Consider the following 20913-nt stretch of genomic DNA (forward strand, 5'->3'; position numbering starts at 1 on the left):
AACTAACTCTCTGTAATTAAACACTCTTGGCTTTAAAGTATACATTTTTGTGCCATCAAGGAGTTAGCATGACATAAAACTTTTTCCAAACTCTGATTATTCTGAATGCTTCTTTTTATCAGAGTACATTAATTCCTTGATCTTTATAGCTAATTCCACCCTGTTTCTTCTTAATTCAGGATTTCTTCGTCATGTTTGCCCATCACTTGGCTGCCATTGGACTCCTTATTTTCTCCTACTTAAACCACATGGTGCGAGTAGGAACTTTGGTCATGTGTATGCATGATTCAGCAGATATATTATTAGAAGTGAGTACCTCTGCTTCCATTCCAGGTTATATTATTTAATAATATAACTTCTGTTCAGTCTACAATACTGATTTCCTTAACTTTAATTTCTGTGGGATTTTTTTCCACAAATGGAAAAATAATTATTTAAACAATGTGTTATAATACAGGTAGTCCTTGTTTAGCCACTGCCGCGTTTAGCAACCATTTGCAGTTATGACAGTGATGAAAAAGTAACTTTACATCCAGTCCTTGTAGTTATGACCTTTGCATGTCTGTAAAGCAAAGAAAAGCTGAAGTAAGATCATAGTTGTGATAAGAGTACAGTTGTGGTTTTGCTTAATGATTGAATTAGCGATCCCAATTATGGTTGCTGAATGAGGACTGCCTGTAATTGTAACTGATGCAAGCTATTATTAGATAATACTGGTTCTAAAATGTCTTTATTTGAGAGGCTGTTCTTTGAATGTACTTGATCTTTGCCATGAGGACCCTGGAAGTTATCATAATCCTTTCATTTTCTATCAGTTCTTTCTGAACTTGTATTTTATATTTTGAAAATAAAGAATTTTGGGCTATTTGTATTTTTTCTTCATTTTAAATTGTGCCAAAATTAGATTTGCAATTACTTTTTCTTAAAAAAAAGAAAGAAAAAGAATAATAACCAATCAGAAGAATCTGTTTCCTAAGTGATAATTTTGCTACATGGACAGCTAGAGTTGTTTTAATGCTTTCCGTTTTTCCTAGATTGCAAAATTGTTCAACTATGCGAAATATCAGCGACTTTGTGATGCCACCTTCATGTTATTTGCTGTGGTGTTTATTATTACCCGCTTGGGGGTTTATCCTATCTGGTAAGTATGATGAGGTGGACTCCCAGCTGTAAATTATATATGCTGGAGGGATCAAGGAAGAGTTTTGGTGGAGATTTAATAGTGCAGTGTTCCCAGAGGTGGAAAGAGTATGCAGGTAATTTAATTGTATAATTTTTATTGGTGAAATATAACAGAAGAATAACATAATAATGGTATAGTTAAAAATTATACTTAATGGTGATGAAAAGAAACTAAATTTTAAGGGAAAATATATAAAAATACATAAAATAATCATATAAAATTGGCGACACATTGTTAAACCAAAGCTGTATAGAAATCTCTCTTCTCAGTTTTAGAATATAAAAGCACTTCAAGCATTAATAAAGAATACATCTCTTTAATCCAGTCTGTAATATCATGAGTGTAAAATTCTTTCCACCTAGGTAGGATAATTCTCTTTGCTGAACCCTACGCTTCATAAATCCATAAAATGTTGAATTCCATATTTTTGGAGTATAATTCAGCATCACGTATACATCTTTAGCTATGTTTTTCCCCAGGGGTTTATTGTACATACATTTATTTAGGAACAGAAGACAATCATAGGAGAACAAGACCAAATCATTTGGGTCAAGAGTCCTCAAACCTCTTACAGTGCCAAAACAGATACTCAGACTTTTTTTAAACATTATTTGCGTAGTCCAATAAACACAGAACAAAGTTTTCTGAGAACCCTAACCCTAAGTCATAAAAATTTCTATTTTACATTTTTTAAAAACTTGCACCCATTGATTTTGGAAATGGATATTCCAGTTCCTTATTCCACATATCATAAATACTACTAATATTAACTTTTCATCATACAAAGAAAACTGTGGTAGCTTTAGTCTATTGCACAGTGGCATGCAGGATCTGGAAAAGTTACTAATTCCTGAATTAATTGAATGTGATTTGTTGATTTCTACCTGATTTGATTATTGTTTCAAGGATTGCACTTGGCCTTGATTAATTCTTACTGAGGAATTCCTATAATTTGTGGCTCAAAGATAAAAAGACAGATTTTCCTCATGAGGCATGCTGTGGGTCATTTCAGACTTGCAGAGTCACTCCAGAATGCTTGATGAGACCTTTCCGCTTTTATTGCTCGTCCACGCTCTTTGCTTTTGTACAGTTTTCTAGTTTCCATGGCTATCCTAAGATTCAGTGACACTTATGCTACTGGGATACCAGCAGCCGTTGTGAGCAAAGTGTCAGGAACTATGCCATAAGGAAGTAAGTTGTGGAACTTGGTACGTACCACATGCTTAAGTAGCTCTGATATTACATTCTCTGGTAAAAAGAGAATCAGTGCCTTCTCTGGATTTAGCAAATAATTAAATCCTTAATGATGATAAGTTCATCAATGGGTATAGAATCCATAGGTCCTTAGAGGACCCCATGAGGCAGATCTGACAATTTCCTTGATGTGTCAGTTATTGATCTGGTGGATTTTACATCGTGCATTATAGCTAGAATGTTAGCCAAAGTGCACATTTTTACCAGATCTTAGAAGGTGAATTTGTACTTTTGTCCTTGGTCGTGGTAATAGTCTTAGTTGCATCATATTTTCTACTCGACAGCAGTGCTGATATGGAGAGTTATCAGATTTACATGCAGATGGACCTAGATTCAGTTGTTGTTATGGTTGATCGCACAGCCAGCCAGGTGTTTAGACTGGATTTGGCATTTTTACTTGCCTATCGAGTCCTTCCCAAGGATGGAAGCTGTTCCAAGTAAAGCTGCCTTTTGCAATTGACTGACGGTGATTTTGTCAATGCTGCTAGTATTCAAGTGGTGCTCCACATGTTTTGGTATTATTACTATTACTATTACTATTATATTTTTATCCTCAAGGTGGTGAATATACCTAATACTTCTGCCTCCTATTTAGTTCAGGATAGACAAGAACTCCTTAGCCAAGAAACATGCACTGAATCCTTGGAGAGCTGCTCCATGCCCAAGATAGTTACACTCCAGTTTGGAGAGAAATATGTCTTTAATATTCAGTTATGAGGATAAGCTTCTCCCTCAGTCTAGGAGGAAGTACACCGAAATACTGTTGCCTTGTTAATTTTCTTGGAACTCTGCTATTTGCAGATAAACACGTCTTTTTACTATGGGCTCCAGTCTTTATGATTAGGCCATATTGTTTGCTATATCATTTAGCAAACCATTACTGGTGGCAGGAAAACAGTGAACTTTTAATGCAGTTTCCACTGCCCTTATTTCAATCCCCTGGTTTCCTGGTGGAGTCCATTTCTTTCAGATTACACTGGGAAGTGGCTCTACTGTTCCTTTTGGTATCTACTTTGCAATGCCATATGGCACCTGTTAGATTGCAAACAGTGAGTAATTTTTCCCTCTACCGGCAGGGAAGTCCTTCCTCTGAGAATCACAAAGCAAACATAGCTAATGAAGACCAGTGGGAAAGGAACTCCCAGGTCTCGTGAGCTCCATCTACAAAAGTAATCTGACTTTGTTAGCTTTCTTGTCAACTTTCTATGTGGCTCTTTTGAGGTCTATCTAGGCAGCAGTTATTTTTCTGCTGTGCAAAGCTTCCATAGGTTGATCACATATTTTCTAATTCTATGAGACTTACGTCTTCCCAAAGCCAGAAAATCATTTAAAGAAACAAAACAGACCATTTTCACTGTTGACAGCTAAGGAATTGGTAAGCATTTTAGCTGTTTGGTCAGTCAAATCATTGTGGGGAAAAACTGGAGAGAACACTTGGGTCTCTTCACAGATACCTGCTGTTATATCAGAGTGCAGAGATTTGAGGCATTTTCATTCTTTGTAGGAAAAAAAATGTAATGGGTGAGAAGTTTCCTGTGATTTAGTTAGCCTCTTTCCAGTCTAGAAGTTGGGTCTTGTCAAAGATCAGAATAAAACAATGAATGTGACTATCTTCCTTGTTTGATTTGTAGGATACTGAATACTACCCTGTTTGAAAGCTGGGAAATAGTTGGCCCATACCAATCCTGGTGGCTGTTCAACGGCTTTCTCTTAGTTTTGCAAACATTACATATCACCTGGTCCTATTTCATCATTCTCACTGCTTACAAAGCTGTGGCACGAGGAAAGGTATGCATGGCTAATTTCATTACCAAACATGTGGCTGTGGTTTTCATTTTCTGCATAATGTCAAAAGTGCCTATGACTCTGAAGAAAGAGGGCTGCCACCTTACTGAAAGTTTCTGTCTTAAAATATACTGTAATGCTATGTACCTGTACTGTATACTAAGCAAAAGTTCTTTAAGGCAAACCTGACTTAGTAAATACCTAGTCTCATTGGTGTTGTTTTCTTGACAACAGAATGGAAGGGGTGTGCCACTGCTTTCTTCCATAATTTTTTCAACTTCCCAGGCTAGCCTTTGGCACTGAGATTTCCTGATAGTTTTCCATCCAAGTGTAAACAGAGTCCAACCCTGCTTAGGTTTTTTTTTTTTTTTAAGATAACCAAAGTCAGCTGGTTTGCTCACCTAGACTACTTTTTGCAAATCAAATCATTTCTTCCATGACCTTTAGTAATGTACATAGGACTAAAATTGAGATTATAAAGAACCTGATTTTTCACAGTTCTTTATAGGACAGGAAAGGAAATGAGGGCAGGAAAGGTGGAAATAAGTGGCTGTTAAGGGTGTGATGGTAGGGAAGCATCCTTCATGAATTAATGTATTATGAAATATAAGTAACACAGAAAATATATAGGCACTTATGTAACCATTCCACTCTGGAAGTCTTGAGTAACCCAATTTTTCCATAACCTAGAATGGAATCAGCTGTCCCCCAAACACTGTGTAAAAGGATGATAACTGGTGATATTTTCATTCCTGTTCTGGGCCAAGCCCACCTGGGTCAGGCTATGGCCCACTTGCTGAAAGCAGTGTGTAGAGAAAAGTCATGCAGGTAATAGAGGAAGAGTGATGAGGTTCCTTCAGCTGTCCCTGATCTCCTTGCTATATGCCCTCTGCTCCACCTTTGGGTATGAAACCCTAATGTCACTCCCTGGCAAGGAAAGCTGCCACCACTGCTTGTGGGGGTGTTCAGAGGCTTGTGTAAAGTTGAACTAATGTAAGGCTAGCTTATGGAAGTGGAGCAGCTATATGATATTTGTGGGCATCAATAATCTAGATACAGCATGTTGTGCTAATATGAAGAGGGTTATAAACCCATGCTGAGTTACACAAGTAACTGAAGCTGTGTCCTTTGGTTGGAAAAAATACTTGGTGATCCTCCTCCCCCGTTGGATTCCTATGTACTTTCAAGCCCACTTTTTAAAAAAATAAATGTTAAAAACGGAGACTCTCAAACCGTCAAATACTGTGGAACCACAGATCATACATGGGACATCATGCCAAATGGCCATGATGTTCTAATTTTTTAAAAACTGGAGGTTGCATGGCAGAAGTGTCCTGAATTCAGGTTTGATGCTATTGGGGGAGGGGAGGGGAATCTCCCCCCAAGCACAATGCATGCATATTTGTTGTGAAGTTTCTGATCTTGTATGAAACTGAAAGAGTCCTTCCAGCTTAATTTATTCTCTTTTATGCTTCTAATTATTAAAAAAAATGAAAAGATTTGATCTGGAAGCGTCATCTTCTTGCTCATGAGACAGAGTTGGGACCAGAACTGCCAGTCTTCAAGGAGAAGAAAAGGTTTTCCTAAAGTTTTCATTAGAAGAGAGAAATATTATCTCAGTAGTAATCATAGTGCAGTCTATTGCAGCATTATGTAAAAAACACATTTTACATTTCAAGATAATTTGGTAAGGCTCTCAGGAATTTGTGCCACGAGAAGATCCAAATCAAACTCTGTCTGAACACAAAAGAGAAGTAAAGTTTCTGATAAATGAACCAAAATACTTTACTACTGAACTCTTCTTCACCTTGTATAGTGATTATTTCAGGCCTGTGTCTGCAGTGTTGCTGTCAAGATTCTTGAAATCTCCTCTAATCTGTCATGCTTGGGAGGCAGCTCCTTCAGAGAATGTAGCTTTTTCCCCCTGAGATCAGTGAGTGAGAGAGCAGATGCAGTGGGTTTTGTATATCACAGCCTTTCTCAACCTTTTGACCCTGGAGGAACCCTTGAAATATTTTCCAGGCCTCGGGGAACCCCTGCACAGTCAGGCTCAAATATAGGCCAGAAGTTGCACAATTATGATCTTTGTTTCCTGTGTAGGCCTGTATATATGCATTAGCAGTGTTCTTAAACTAAAAATAAAGAATAAAGAATGAAACTTGTGAAGTTGCCCAAATTCGAAATAATTTTTAAAATTAATCGTGGTCTCCCAGGGAACCCCTAGTGACCTCTTGCAGAACCCTGGTTGAGAAACCCTGGCCTATCAAGTCTTCTGATAGAGTAGAGAGGAGGTTTAGCCATGTGTGCTGTACCATTGCAAAGAAAGCTTTGGGGATCTAATGTAATGTAAAGTAGGAAAGGGCTAGTACAATTCCCAGTCATTGGATTCATTGTTAGATGAATCTAAATGATTACAGTGATTAGAATGTTGAAAGGGGGAGGGCTGTCTGTCCTGTTTCCCTGGCTTTGAATGCTGCCATCCCAAGTTAAATCTCAGAGCTGCTTCATGTCAGGTTGAAACTGCTTCACATACCTTATTCATTCATTCATTCATTCATTCATTCATTAAATTTCTGTCACTGCCCATCTCCCCCAAATGGGGACTTTTAAATTGCTATGGGTCTGAAAGATGCAGGAAAATCAAAGCTCAGACTAGGTGGCTATAATTTTCAGTATTATTCATCTCTGTAACTGCTGTGTTGTAATCCATTTTAGGTTTGTTTGTATTTAATAAACGTTTTTTTTAAGTGAAAAAAGAAGCAGTGCCCAGAATTAGGAATGCCAGAGAGAGATAAAATATTAAATCTTTTATTTTAGATCTCATAAGCTTTATGATGAAAAAACTACAGTGTGCAAAATATAAAATCCTGGTCATTGCTAAATAATCATTTTGCTTATCTTGGGAATGTTAGGGTGAGATCTTACTGAACAGTTGTTGTGTAGGCTCCATAATGCCAGGTCTCCTGATGATATAAGAAGGTGGGGGAATCTGTCATAATTCCCTAAGAATATAGGACCAAACCATCAGGGTATTTAAAAGTTACAATCAACATAACTTATAATTGGAAATGCATTGGAATCCAGAATATAAATGCTTTAAAGCACTTCCAGGTAGCTTTCTTACAGCTGCTTCAGGAAAACAATGGTCATATTAAAAACAGAAAACAGTCCACCTTTTCTTCTGTCCCTTATGCAAGAAATTTCAAGCAAGAGCAGGATGTTTGCAGCTCTAAAAAGTAAGTCTTTCCAGTTGGCCTTAGCAATCATTAACTTGCCATTGGTATTGGCTTTATTCTGATTTTTATGTCCCTTGCTTAGGCTGTTCAAAGTGCAAACACTTGGCTGAGAGTAATTGGGGGTGAGGCTAGCCTAAGCACATCCTGCTCTTGTTAGTCTTACTAAATCAAAGCTGTGCCTGCCCTTGGCAAGTGCTGAGATGATAATATAAATCATAAGATGGCTGTTTAGGATCTTAGCAGTTCAGCCTTGCTTATTAATGTCAGTTAATGCTTTTAATCGTCTATCAGCAGTATTATATTACCACCTTGTGGCAAGCAAAACTACTGAACCTTTCAGTTTTATAGAATTCTTCTGCTTTCTTTCCCTTTTTCATACAGCTTAAGTAAGATATTGACAGGCTTTCCAGTATCAATCAGTCAGCTTGTCCATTTCTGCTATTCTCAAAATAATTTCCATAATTTTTTGAGCAAACCTCGCTCTCAAAGAAAGCGTGATTACCAATCGAAGAGACTATCTGTAGCTCAGGGTTGAACTGTGGAGTCCTTGGTGCTCTCTGAGCCTCAGCCAGGCTCAGAGAGCACCAAGCACCAAAGCTTGATTATTTTTGCGGTCATCCAGTTTCCTGGTGCTGTTGATCTTTTTCTTAGGTTCTTCAGTTCCATACCTAAATGTCCAAACTATACCATTTAAAGAACAAGCATTTTTTTGAGCTTGTTCCTAATTATTTTTTTGAAGTCCTTATTTGTGGTGCACTTCTGCTCCTTTCTATCAGGTATCAAAAGATGAGCGCAGTGATGTGGAAAGCAGTTCTGAAGATGATGATGTGACTTCGAACAACAGAAAAGGAATTCTTAACACTTCAAGCAATGATCGCAGTCGGATAAATGGCCATGTAATTAGTGACCAGTGGGCAGAAGAGTAAGAACAGGGGACAGCTGTCTCCACCCCAGAGATTTGAGTTCAAATGCCTAGAAATGTCCACAGTTCCAAGAAATCTTTAATCAACTGCCACACCACTCCCAAAGCCTCCAGCAAATCTGAAACAGGCACAGCACGGGCAGTTTTGCACAGAATGGAAGCAGCTGATTACTAGTGCAAAACCTCTTTCTACTTTACCTTTTTAAAGAAAATAAGCCATTTTGTATTTAATGTTTGTTGAAATGTGTGTGTAAGAGAGGGAAGGAGGGAAAGGAGCAGGCTTCAGAACTTTTTGTTAAGCTTAATCTCCAACAGGTTCTGCCTGCTTTACTGCGCTCCAGGATTTTTGGACAACGATCTAGTCAGTCCTATTTCTTGCAGCATCTAAGGAAACTAAACTGAGCTACAGCGGAACATAAACAACCTTGGGATTGTGGTACAGATAAAGTGAAGGGTTTGCTTATTAGTGCATCGCATACTAATGGCTAATAATGTTTTTTTTCCCTCTCATGTCATCTTATGTCTGATAAGGAAGATGAAGCTGGCATTTATTACTTTTCTTGAGTGGTGCAGCATCTCCAAAGTCTTCATTGTGATTTCCTACAATGTCCTGCTTTTCTTATAAATTCTGGATTTGAGGTCATGTAAGAATTACCAAACGAGATGAGTAGCTTTCAGTGCTAGGATTATAGTTAGGAATGACCAGTGTTTGTTGCCGATTGTTCCATAAAGATAAGTTGTGAACTTACCCATGTTTTCAGAAGAAAAGTGATGGCCTTGGCCAACCCCAATCTTGTGGGATACTGCTGGGATGCCACACATGGACTGGATGAATCTCCTCCCTCCACTGGTCTTTTATTCAATGGTACTTCAAAGGAGTTGGAAGATGGGGAAGTGTTGTTAGGACTTGGGCTTTGGAAATCCCCTGAATTATTATCATTTTATATTATTGTTAACTCTGTGATTAAAAAATGCTTGATGAATAGGATCTCTGAATTTTGTTTGAGAAAGGTAATTTTCATTGCCAGCTTGAGTCTTGTTTTACTAACTTGCTTGTTGTTGTCTAGCTTTAGTGATGAAAAAGAACTGTCATTTTGACACTGCAAAACAAATAGCTTATTATTTTTGGCTCAGTAGGTATTGTTTCTGAGCTAACCATAAGCATGGTCTTCTGCTGGCTCTTAAGACTTTTTTAAAGATAATTTTCTTTATTGCTTTTTTGTTTGTTTTTCTTCTGGTCCACTGGAAATAGATAGTAAAAATAGCTGCATGCTAGGTAGTACATTGATTTAAAGGACTGATGGAACAGAGGGGCAACTGAAGAATGGTCAGGGAGTGAATCATCACATTCAAGAAATACACATTTTATTTTTGAAAGAAATCCTCCAAGGGCAACTCAGACTATTTCCTATGTCAGAAGAAAAACGTTATTCCCACTTAACACGTTTGAGATATACAGACATTGTTTTTAAAATTGGGACAGGAAGTTTTAAAAGGTGGTAAGAGTGAAAAACCTTACTCTGGTCTAATGAGGTGGTTCTATTTGAGTTTTTTTTTAAAGGCCAAAAAGAAATGACAACATATAAATTATCTGTAAATAAACTTTTTAATAGTTGCCTCACCAGCTTCTATTGTAGGAACAAGGAGAAAAACTGCATGTGAAGAATCTAATAACTATAGAATCATACAGATGTTCCTACTTTTTCAAATTCCCATTCTGTGTGGCAGAAAATCCCAGAACAGAAGTTTCTGACAGAAGCACACCAGTCTTTCATTACACATCCTATGAGGTGTTGAGAAAGTGTTCAGTGCTTGGTATCAACACCATTTGTCTCTTGCTCCTTCAGTTGCTTATTTCTCTGAAATGCCTGATACACACCAACACTAAGGAGGTAGCCACCATATAGAGTAAGGAGCATCATGGAGCCTGAAAATGTCTTGTAGCCAAAGTCAGCCAGCTGCTTTGCAGAAACCATTTTTGCTGTGGAGAAAGCAAAGAGTCTTAATTAGGACATCTTGGGGAGAAAAAAAAACAAGCCTTTTAAATATATACACTGTAAAGAACTTGTGGGACGCAGTGGCGCTGCGGGTTAAACCGCTGAGCTGTCGATCGGAAGGTCGGCGGTTCGAAACCGCGCGGCAGGGTGAGCTCCCGTTGCTTGTCCCAGCTCCTGCACACCAAGCAGTTCGAAAACATGCAAATGTGAGTAGATTAATTGGTACCGCTTCGGCGGGAAGGTAACGGCGTTCCGTGAGTCATGCTGGCCACATGACCCGGAAGTGTCCTATGGACAACGCCGGCTCCAAGGCTTTGAAACGGAGATGAGCACCGCCCCCTAGAGTCGGACACGACTGGACTTTACGTCAAGGGAAACCTTTACCTTTACCTTTACCTAAAGAACTTGTTAAAAGAAGGCTAGTAGTACATGGATGTTTTGTGGATTGCTTCCTGAATAGATCAGATCAAATTAATTTAACAAAAAAATTGAATAGGATTATCTCGATCAGAAAAGGCACCAGTTCTCTATAGTACTATTATCCTGATCTTTAATAACTGGATCTTCTCCACTCTACTTGATTAAAAAAATGAAACTTAAAATTGTACCTCTTATAGCAGCATAGTTGGTACATGAAGTTTTGAAAAACATTTAGAGAAGAAAATGCTGCTGTCCTTCCTTAGTCTGAGTATTGTCATCCCATTCAGAACATGGCTAACTGGTTCAGGATAGCTTTTTTCAGACAGAAGTCACATTTATAACATGCGTTGTACTAAAAACAAGAGGTATGAACCTGCAGCAATTTAAATGTTTGTGCATGTATACACCCAAAATGGGTAGGTTATGCAATGGTGAAAGACTTGGAACCCACAGGCTTATCTAGATGAAGAAATTCCAGAGGGTCTTGGATTACTTCTCTTTTTTGTAAAAAGCAATGAAATCCACCCTTTGGAGACATTTAAACGATACTTGATCAGAACGACAGCACTGCATTAGTAGTTCATTTACATCAAAACTTTTTTTCACCTCTACTGCCGCTCCTGTTCCTTAAATAAGTGCTGGTCTGACACTGAAATGAGTTTTGCAGATTACTTCAGGAAAAAATATACCCAATAAGCCTCTCAGTGGATCCTGGTGATGCCAGGGCAAAAGGCTCCTAAGGACAGTTAAGAAAAGACAGCTAACATTTTTGTCTTTAAAGCCACAAGTGGCACTGGCTGGGGAGGTCCGTGGGCCACAGGTCCACCTACACCTAAGAAATGCACACACACAGCCTCCACTTCAGTGAACTCAATCAGCCAGTTGCTAGGGAGAAAAAAGCCATCCTCTTGTGATTTACCAATGTTGCTGCAACTGTTGATTTTCTGGAAGGTCCAGCAACCTCTCTCTTCCTCTCAAGATAGAAGCCAGAGGATCAGTTTCCTCCTGTTCTGAAAGGATGCTACGGTCCCTGGGTTTTGCAGTAAGAAGCTGATTTCTTGAAAAGACCTGCTTGATGCAAAGGCAAATAACTTCAGGAGCCATTAATATATAAGCCAGATGCAAGTTTCTCACCTCGGGCTCTGTGGTGGCTGGACCTTTAAGAAATGGTCTGCAAACTATATATAGGTTTAAATTGTGCAGGCAGGCTGGCATGGGAGGAGACAGACCTAAGGTATTCTTGACCTAAGTGTGTTAGGGCTGTAAAGCTTATTGATATAACTTTGAATTGCCCCCAGAAACAAGCTGGTCACTGGTAGCTTTCATAGCACTGTTGCAATGTGGTTGTGCCTGACAGCATCCTCCACCTACTGTACCTCACGGCTGCACTGTAGACAACGTGCAGTTTCCAGAATCTTCTAAGGGGCTCTCCATGGATTCATAAGATTTGATGAAAGACACAGTGCAACATCAACATTTTTGGGTTAAGAAAATACATTAAAATAAGCAAACTACTTTCGATTTTTTTCCTCATTTCTTAGCAAGAATTAGCAAGGATTATTTACTGCTAGTCAATACAAGTATACACCCCCCCCCAATTTTCCTGCCCACATAGCAGTTTGAAAGTAGAAAAACACTGCAAAAGGTGGGGTTTTTTTGTTAATATACTTCAGACCGCAAACTAAAATTGCTCTAACTGCCTTTGTTTTCAAGGTATATGTGGCTATTTCTGATTACTCTAATCACATCCTACTTCGTTAGTAGGCACAAGCAAAAGGGTCCCCTCACCAACCTTTGCCCAGACTGAAGAAGCTGCTTGGAGAAGCAGCGAAACATTTCTACCAAAAGGAAATCCAGTTGCCATGACTCAACCTACAGACAATTCCACCTGGATGACTCAGAATCTTCATTGACACAAGCAAAAGGCTGAAAATATAGTAACTAGCCTTTGGTAGACAGGTATAAACTTCCTCCTCTTGCTCTGGCTGTTCTATCATCTTCAAACCCTGACGTCTACGTTGAATAGATAAAGTGCCATGGTGCTACCTTTTCTTCTGGCACACTTCTCTGCATTGTACACTTTTCCACTTCAGCTGTCTTCCACTATCCCAGGAACAAAACAAAGCTTCAGCTGTGTAACCCTGCCCCATCCATTTTACATACTGTATACCAGCCACTGCTGTTCTTTACTAATGCCAGCAACAGTGTGACATCTAAATTTTCTAGGTATGACACCTCCATTTAAATTATCTCTCCAGCTGTTCTTCCCAGAGTCCTCTCTGTTTCTTACAACTTCACTTTTGATGCCAGCTCAATAGTCCTTTGTCCTCCTATGAGAATATTACTAATTCCTAATCAATTACTAATTCCTAATTTTGCTAGCTAGCAAAAGTGTTTACACGTAGTCCTTGATTCACGACCATTCGTTTAGTGACTGTTCAAAGTTACAATGACACTGAAAGAAGTGACTTATGATGGGTCCTCACACTTACAACTGTCGCAGCGTCCCTGTGGTCACATGATCAAAATTTAGGCACTTGGAAATCAGCATGTATTTACAATGGTTGCAGCATCCTGGGGTCACGTGATTGCCATTTGCAACCTTCCCAGCCAGCTTCCAACAAGCAGTTAATGGGGGAAGCCAAATTTGCTTTTTGACCATGTAATACTCCCAGTTGTTTCTGCCTGTCCAATTCAGTCTGGCAGGTTGGGCATGCTACGGGTCCCGTCAGCCACGGAATGTTGGTTGGTGGGGAGTAGAAAGCGTGCCTTCTCTGCCGTAGCACCTGCCCTCTGGAATATTCTCCCTTCAGAGATCAGGATGTCCCCGACCCTGCTGGCCTTCCGTAAGGCCTTGAAGACCTGGTTATGTGCCCGGGCCTGGGGCGCTGAGTGTGTGAGGGCCCTGTTTCTTGGCTATACTATCATCTATGCACTGTTTATTTGTTTATTTATTGTTAAAATTTCTATCACCGCCCATCTCCCCCAATTGTTTACTTGGCAACCACATATATTTATTTTGTATTAATTGTTTTTAATTATTTTAACTGTTCAATGGTTTTTATGATTGTAAGCCGCCCAGAGTCACTTGCTGAGATGTATGGCTATAGAAATTAAACAAAGACCGCTGCAAAAAAGACTGTAAAATTGGGCGCCGCTCTCTTAATGACTACTTCACTTAATGATGGAAGTTCTGGTCCTAATTGTGGTCGTAAGTTGAGGACTACTTATAGTTGGATGTCTCCATCAATACATGATCAACCAGCAGGGAGCCATGGGTGAATGCAAGCTTTCACAGTATTCCCAAATACAGAATGCTCTAATGATACATTTTAGGCAAAACTTAGGCTTCCATTACCATAGCCAGTTCCAGCTTCATTGGGAGCAAATACATTTGGTGGACAAAAATGTACTACTGTACTGCAGTCTACAGACAGAAGGACTATGTCAAGAAAGCATGTGCTCTTCTTTTAACATTTGAACTTGCTACTTTTCCATATGCAGGGAACCTTTTATCCAGAAAAGCAAATGCTGCTTCCATTGCCACTCAGAAGCAGACCAGTACAGCTTGGCCCAGATTTTTCCACCACAGCTGATAATACTGAAGGCTGAGAACAGGAGTAGTACTGATACAGCCTTGTCTTAGGAATTAACTTGGCCATGAAAGGCTGTTGAGGTGTAAGTTTTGAATGCTCCCCATCCTCTTAGAAGAAAATTAATACAAATGGGATATGATCTTGCCAACTATCTTGATATATGTACATTACCTTTAAACCTGCTTTTGATTGGCTTGAAGCCACCCTCTGAACTTCACCACGGGGGAAGGAAATCTCAATCTCCTTTGTCCCCATATTTACCACAGTAATTCATCTTCCTTCAACTTTCGAGGAAATACGTTAGAATACAGTGCCCATCATCTTCAGACACCATTAACACACGCATACACACCCTCTCTTTCCTGTCTGAGGATTATGGACCTTTAAAGTACCAGGCTAGAAACCTAGAGGCTGTGTGTTCTAGTCCCTTCTTGGGCACGAAGCCAGCTGGGTGTCCTTGGGCCAGTCACTTTCTCTCAGCCCTGGGAAGCAGGCAAGGGCGCACCACTTCCGAAATCTTGCCAAAAAAACAACAACCCTTCAGGGGTTTTTCTGGATGGTCACCAAGCGTCAAGACTGACTCAGAGGCGCACCCACAAAAGCCTAACAGCTTTCTAACCATCACACAGACGGATCTGAAGCGTCTCTTCTTCCTCCACCGGGTCACGAGAACGAGCCCGGACAGGCGTTCCACCGTCTCGTGTCGCCCAGGCTGCGAATGCGACAAGCTGCAGCCTCCCTACCGAGGCTCTCCTGGGCTCTGTGCAAAACTTATATAACAATTTAACTCCATCCGGCATTATACCACTCCATAACAAACATACCCGTAAACCTTTCCTCCGTGCCTTGGCTTTGCGGCGCGCAACGCTCACTTCTTCCACTTCCGAGTTCACTCTGGCTCAGCGCGGCTGCGGGGAAACTCCGAGCCCCGGGGGAAGGGGATTTCCTATCAAGAGGACCTCAATGTTTGCATAGACGTAGGAAAAATCAAGACTCAGAACCAATGGCCAGAAACGGAGTTCTTCCGGGAGCCTGATGGCTCTTTTTTTATTCGCTTGCGCCAGGAGCAGGAGTGAGAACGATACCTGGAAGCAACGTGGTTGGGTTTCAGCCTCTCATTTAAGCTGAAAGTTAGCAGCCAAGACGGGAATTTCTGATGTTTTCAGCTTAGGTTTTTTTTGGTGAGAAACGTGTTTTTAAATTCTTAAAACGGTTCTCAGACGCCGAAGCTGCTGTAGGTGAAAAGCGGCATTTTAACTTCCTCAGCCCAACCCCGTGTTCCACGCCCGACGCTCCAGAACGTGGAAATCTAGTCTTCCCCGGAGTTGCCTAGACAATCATAAGATCTTAAATGCTTTACAACATTAATTGACTGATTGATTATGTGCCATCAAGTCGTTTTCGACTCCTAGCGAGCACATAGATTTTCTCCATTATTACATCATTAAAGCAGCAGTTTATTTAAACAGGATTTTAATTTTTAACTGGGAGGCAAGACATAATGCTACTCCATGCATTATTTCTTGATTTTGTTTTTTTTAATAGTCAGCTTTCCCCTTTCCCAGGATTCCAAATCAATGGAATCCAAAGGCAATAATATATTGGATTCCCTGCGTGAGTCTACATGCTATAACTCTATGTGTGCGGATATTTTTCTCACGAGACTTTAAAGCCTTGTCACCAGGATTTATTGGTGCCGCGGTGCACTTTGGGGTGTGTAGTTTTTAATGAGCTTCGCCGTATGGATCTTCGTTTTCATTATTAAAAAAAATGGGTTAGAGAGATGCAAAACATAGACGGCGACGAGTTGGTAACAGAATTTTTTTGTTTCTTTTTATTGCTATCTCGCGGTCGTCCGGTTTTTCGCAATATAGGAGCCTTCGTTAAGGGCCGCAACATGCCTGGGATGAGCTAGTTACATGTGAATACAAGCAGAGGTAACGGAGGGGAGACGTTTTTCAGGACCACAAATTAGGAAGTTCAAAAAGAAAAAGGAAGACCTTGTGTCCTACTGAAAGTATTGCACAGGTTGTTTTATCCCGGTGAGTGAAGAGTTGGTAATGATTATGTGCCATCAAGTCGTTCTCAACTCCTAGCGACTACATAGATATTCACCATGGCGATCTATCTCAGCGTTTCTCAACCTTGGCGACTTTAAGATGTGTGGATTTCAACTCTCAGAATTCTGATTCTGATCTATCCCTAACCTGTTCTTCCAGGTCTCCCAACAGTGCACTCATTGCCACGGTAAGAAAATGCAAAAAGGGAAGACCAGTAAGGTGATGGATCCCATTCTAGCAATAATTATCCATCATGACTTGACAGCAACTAACAATAATAAGAGCATGCCAAATCTGGCACTTTATCTTTGTCTATTTACTAACCAGCCCCACTGTAACCATCAGAACTTACTTGTAAAGTGTGCTTAGTGCTATCTCCTATTCCAAAAATGTATGATTAGTCAAGCTAATTATATGTGCAAAGTCAGTACAGGTAGTCCTTGCTTACTGACTAATTCAATGACCTTTCAAAGTTATGACAGTGCTGAAAAAGGACATTTATGACCAGTCTTTGAAGCTGCAGTGGTTGTAGTGTCCCTGCAGTCATGTGATCATGATTTGGGTGCTTGGCAACTGGTTCGCATTTATGACGGTCACAGTGTACCATAGTTACATGATCACCATTTGCAACCTTCACAGCCGGCTTCTGACAAAGGCAGTGGGGAAGCCAGCAGGAAGTTGCCAGTTGGGGACACATGACATTGCACTTAACAACCGCGGGTGGTTTGCACAACAACCACAGCCAGAACTGACATCATAAGTCAGTGCAGTCACATGATGTTTTGCTTTATGACCACATCATTTAGTGACAGTGTTGCCAGTCCCAATTGCAGTTGGTAAGTGAGGACTACCTGTATAAGTTCAGCAGTTATTAACAGCAGCTTTTGGGGGAGAAAAAGAAAATAGAAAATCAGTCCCCACAGTGCAAACTGAACTTCAAAAGTGCTAAAGTGATACTGGGATGGGGAGAAAGTTTTCTCTTAAAGGTCCAGAGTAAATTGGCCAGAGGAGGTAGAAACCTATTGATCCATTTGAATATTATAACTAAAGTTCTTAGCCCACTTTATCATACATTCTTTAACTTGCTCTTCTGTTTCAAATCTTAGCAAAAGTTTGTACATTTTTGCAATCACGTGTTCATCATTTGTACATAATTCATTTTCAAATTCCATTTTATGATATTCTATTACTGGTGCTTTTTTATCTATATTGAATCTTTGAATCTTTCCCTTGAGCACCCTCTCCCACTCAGCAGCAACCACCCATAGCACCACCACGCCTCGCCAGCCACTTGTGCACTTCCCCCACCTGGCAGCAGCCACTTACCTGCTCGCCAGCCTGCTTGCGAGCCGCCTGGGACTTGTGATCCCCATTGGCTTCCCCATTGACTTTGCTTGTTGGAAGCTGGCAGGAAGTTGCAAGGAGGTGCTCACTTAACGACCTACAATCCTCACTTAACAATGGCAATGGGGAGTGCCAGGAGTTCTGTCGCTAAGCGATGTGGTTACATGACTTCATGCTTTACAACTGCATTGCTTAGTGATGGAAATTCCAGTCCCAGTTGCTAAGCGAGGACTACTTGTAGTTACCCTAAAAATTTGATTCCCTGCCAGCCCAGAGCCATTCAATACATCTCAAGATGTAAAGACTGCTCTGGCAGCTGAGAGGCATAACCCTTCAGCTCAGTGGCACATATGAAAGGGATATGGTTTGGGATTAGGTTTTGGGTTGGAAAGAAGATTGCTACATGCTTTGCTGCAACAGCCCATCTCTGCACCCCATCACTTTCTTGATACCATGCATGCTTATTTTGAAGAAGGCTTAACATTACGTGCATAGGACTGAGGGATACTTAACTACTGCTCAAAAGCCTGAGGTCTACATTCATAATTAGGAGCATGTAGTTTTGCTCTTGTGCCTTGTATTAATTATCTCACTTCTATCACCAAGGAATTATCTTGGAAGTGTAAGGATTATTTTAGTTATGTGTTAATGGAGAACAAGATATGCTTGTTTATGCATGCTTCTCTGGATCTGTTCCAGGACAATGCTTTTTTTTTTAAAGAAAATCATTCTATTTATTCTTCATCTTGGAAACAGTGAAAGAGGGTAATTTTGTCTTCATCAGACAGATCCACGCCTTCCAAAAATATGTAGCCTTGTGATGCAATTTTTACTTGACTAAATGATCGTTTGCAGATTCTGAGAACCGTCTGCTTCTCTGAGAAGGAAGAGATCTGACCCTGTTGCATTTATCCTCCTAAATCCAACAAATGCTAGATTGTCTTGCTTACACTGTCTGTTTCTTCTCAAGACTGAGAACAGTCCTTAACAGACTGCTGCGCTGGCAGAACATAACTCCAAATGGCAAAGGGAAGACTTTTTATAGCAACAGCAAAGGGCAGGAGAATTGCCATCTAGATCTAGGAGTGTTTCAGAGCACAGCTTGCTTTCTTCTCAGCTTTTGGCAGTTCATCATTTCGCTTAAGTAAGTGCAATTTCTCAGCTGTGGTCAGCATTAAGATAATTTTTTCCCCAACTGCTGTTATCATTTAGGATTGTTGGATTAAAAGGCAGGTCTCCTATACCTTTAATAGCAGTAAACTCAAGGGAATTTGGCAATTTATCATTCAGTGGTTCAAAAACTTGCTCTTATAAGAATCCCTGTTCTATATAACTGGTTATAGTAGAGGGATTCCCTTTCCAGCTGACCACCCTAAAAGTTTGCACGTCATCCCTGGTGCCTTGTTCAAGACAGATGTAATAACAAACGTCAACCGGATAAGTCAGTTGTGAGCATGGTTGGAAAAATTATAGGCATTAATCGCCCATCACATACTTCCGTATTGTCTAAAGCCTGAGATGCCGAACTACATGATTTTGCCATTTGAAAAAAAAAATGTGTGTGTGTGTATGTGTGTGTGTTCAATGTGCCATACTCATTGTTTTGTGTATTCTATAATGTTGAGAATGGTCAAATTCTGGACAATATATAGCTAAAGTTAAAAATACAAATCTTGTTGACTTCTGCACTGAAGCCAGTGTAGAAATGGTATTTTCACTTGAGATATTTTAAAGTTACTTGCTTTGTATAATGACCAAGTTGTTCACGTTTCATACAAACAAGAAAATGGGCATTTTGTTGATCAAATTTCGTAAGCTGATTGGCTCCGGTATTCTTCAGCACATAATGTATCTGAAAACACAAGAACAGTTGGCATACAGAGAGGAATGTGATACCTAAAAATGCCTATCTTGTTAAAAGTGGCAGTAGAAGCACAGGTTTTCCATTTAGTACTTTTGAAATTTTGACCAAAAATTCTTTGGGCAAGGACCTTTTTATGGTCCTGTGAAAACCCCATATATATTTTCTGAGCTGCATAAGAAATACATTATCAAGGCCTGCTTTTAAATGCCATTTGGAAAAATGGTCCATCAAGGCTCTCTTTGTTCTTGATGTGGGGGTCACCTATACAAATCTACTATACAGAAGTGCATTTTGCCTGTTTGCTAAGAAAACAGGCCAATATTAAGATTGCCCTAGGGATAGTCCTTTGTGGGCTATCTTGCTGTAGTGGCTGAAATAATTCTTCATTTGGCAGGAGGTCCTCGTTGAATTAATTACCTTGACTGTAGCTATCTATGGCCTTTTTTGTGGGGAGGAAGAGGAATAGTATTTGAGATAATACTGATAGGATAAGTTGGAGGAAGTTTCTGCAGCATGGCTATGGCTCTCTGCAGCTCTTTAGAGATGCTATAAGAATGGTATATAAAAGCCAACTTCCCTTAAACTCTCATAGCAAAGAGATACAGATGTTATATTATGTCAGGCCCTCGTGTACGGGGTTTTACATGATTTTCCCTGGGGTGGTGGTGGGATTTCTCTATTTTTACAAAATATGTAACAATTCTGTTTTCAATTACAGTGACTTTAGAGACACCCCTAGAATCATATGGATACCTCCCCTCTCATCCCCTACAGCAGAAATTATGAGGCCACACATCTTCTTTCCCTCCTCCTTTAATTTAATTCATTTAACTGGCTGATTAGAAAGGTCACAGAGTGTCTTGAGTGTCTAATAAAAGGCATGACTTCTGCCCCATCAGCAGATTAAATTGCTGTGGGGAGACACAGGCGGGACTGGAAAGGTCACTTCAGAAAGACGAGAGAGATCTAGCAAAAATGGTGGGAAAGCCTTCTGCCGTTAGCAAACCCACCTTCTACTCTCCAGTGCCAAATCTGGAGCCTAAAAGCTCCTGCCCTGAAAACTATTCTGGCACAAAGCTACCGCGACAGGAAGTATCCAAGGAGTTCACATTCTCTTTTGTTCTGATCCTTCAATCATGACAGTCTCCATTTTATAGAAAGTAAAGAAAGGAGGAAAGTGTATGGAGCTCTCTGAAGGGAGAGCATTATCCTTTTGATTATTTCAGAGAATCCCTGATACTGGGTGCTACCA

The 20913-nt window shown here is 40.1% G+C and overlaps 2 protein-coding genes across 3 annotated transcripts in view; one reads left to right on the top strand and one right to left on the bottom strand.

Annotated features, from left to right (window-relative positions):
* Positions 1 to 9363, top strand: part of CERS5 (ceramide synthase 5) — a 29722-nt gene extending 20359 nt beyond the window's left edge. Inside the window, exons 7-10 of the mRNA XM_063293626.1 lie at positions 180 to 308; positions 1035 to 1141; positions 4069 to 4225; positions 8235 to 9363. Coding sequence (XP_063149696.1) covers positions 180 to 308; positions 1035 to 1141; positions 4069 to 4225; positions 8235 to 8384 — 543 coding nt within the window. The 3' untranslated portion in view covers positions 8385 to 9363. The remainder of the gene's footprint in view (positions 1 to 179; positions 309 to 1034; positions 1142 to 4068; positions 4226 to 8234) is intronic.
* A 604-nt stretch (positions 9364 to 9967) lies between these two features.
* LOC134490525 (cytochrome c oxidase assembly protein COX14) lies at positions 9968 to 15325 on the bottom strand. 2 transcript variants are annotated; one of them, XM_063293629.1, is made up of 3 exons: positions 15218 to 15309; positions 11717 to 11865; positions 9968 to 10361 (listed from the first exon to the last, which is right to left on the bottom strand). In XM_063293629.1, the coding sequence occupies exon 3, from the start codon at positions 10354 to 10356 to the stop codon at positions 10186 to 10188; it is 171 nt and encodes a 56-aa protein (XP_063149699.1). In that variant the 5' UTR covers positions 10357 to 10361; positions 11717 to 11865; positions 15218 to 15309; the 3' UTR covers positions 9968 to 10185. The 2 variants fall into 2 exon arrangements, with proteins under 2 accessions (XP_063149699.1, XP_063149697.1); XM_063293627.1 differs by lacking the exon at positions 11717 to 11865 and having other exon boundaries at positions 15218 to 15325.
* Between the last annotated feature and the right edge of the window lie 5588 nt (positions 15326 to 20913).

Source organism: Candoia aspera, chromosome 2 (genome assembly GCF_035149785.1).
Source record: "Candoia aspera isolate rCanAsp1 chromosome 2, rCanAsp1.hap2, whole genome shotgun sequence".
NCBI lineage: Eukaryota > Metazoa > Chordata > Lepidosauria > Squamata > Boidae > Candoia > Candoia aspera.

What these genes read in the sequence shown, in the direction of transcription:
- LOC134490525 (XM_063293627.1), bottom strand. Translation starts at nt 10,356, where the DNA reads ATGGTTTCTGCAAAGCAGCTGGCTGACTTTGGCTACAAGACATTTTCA.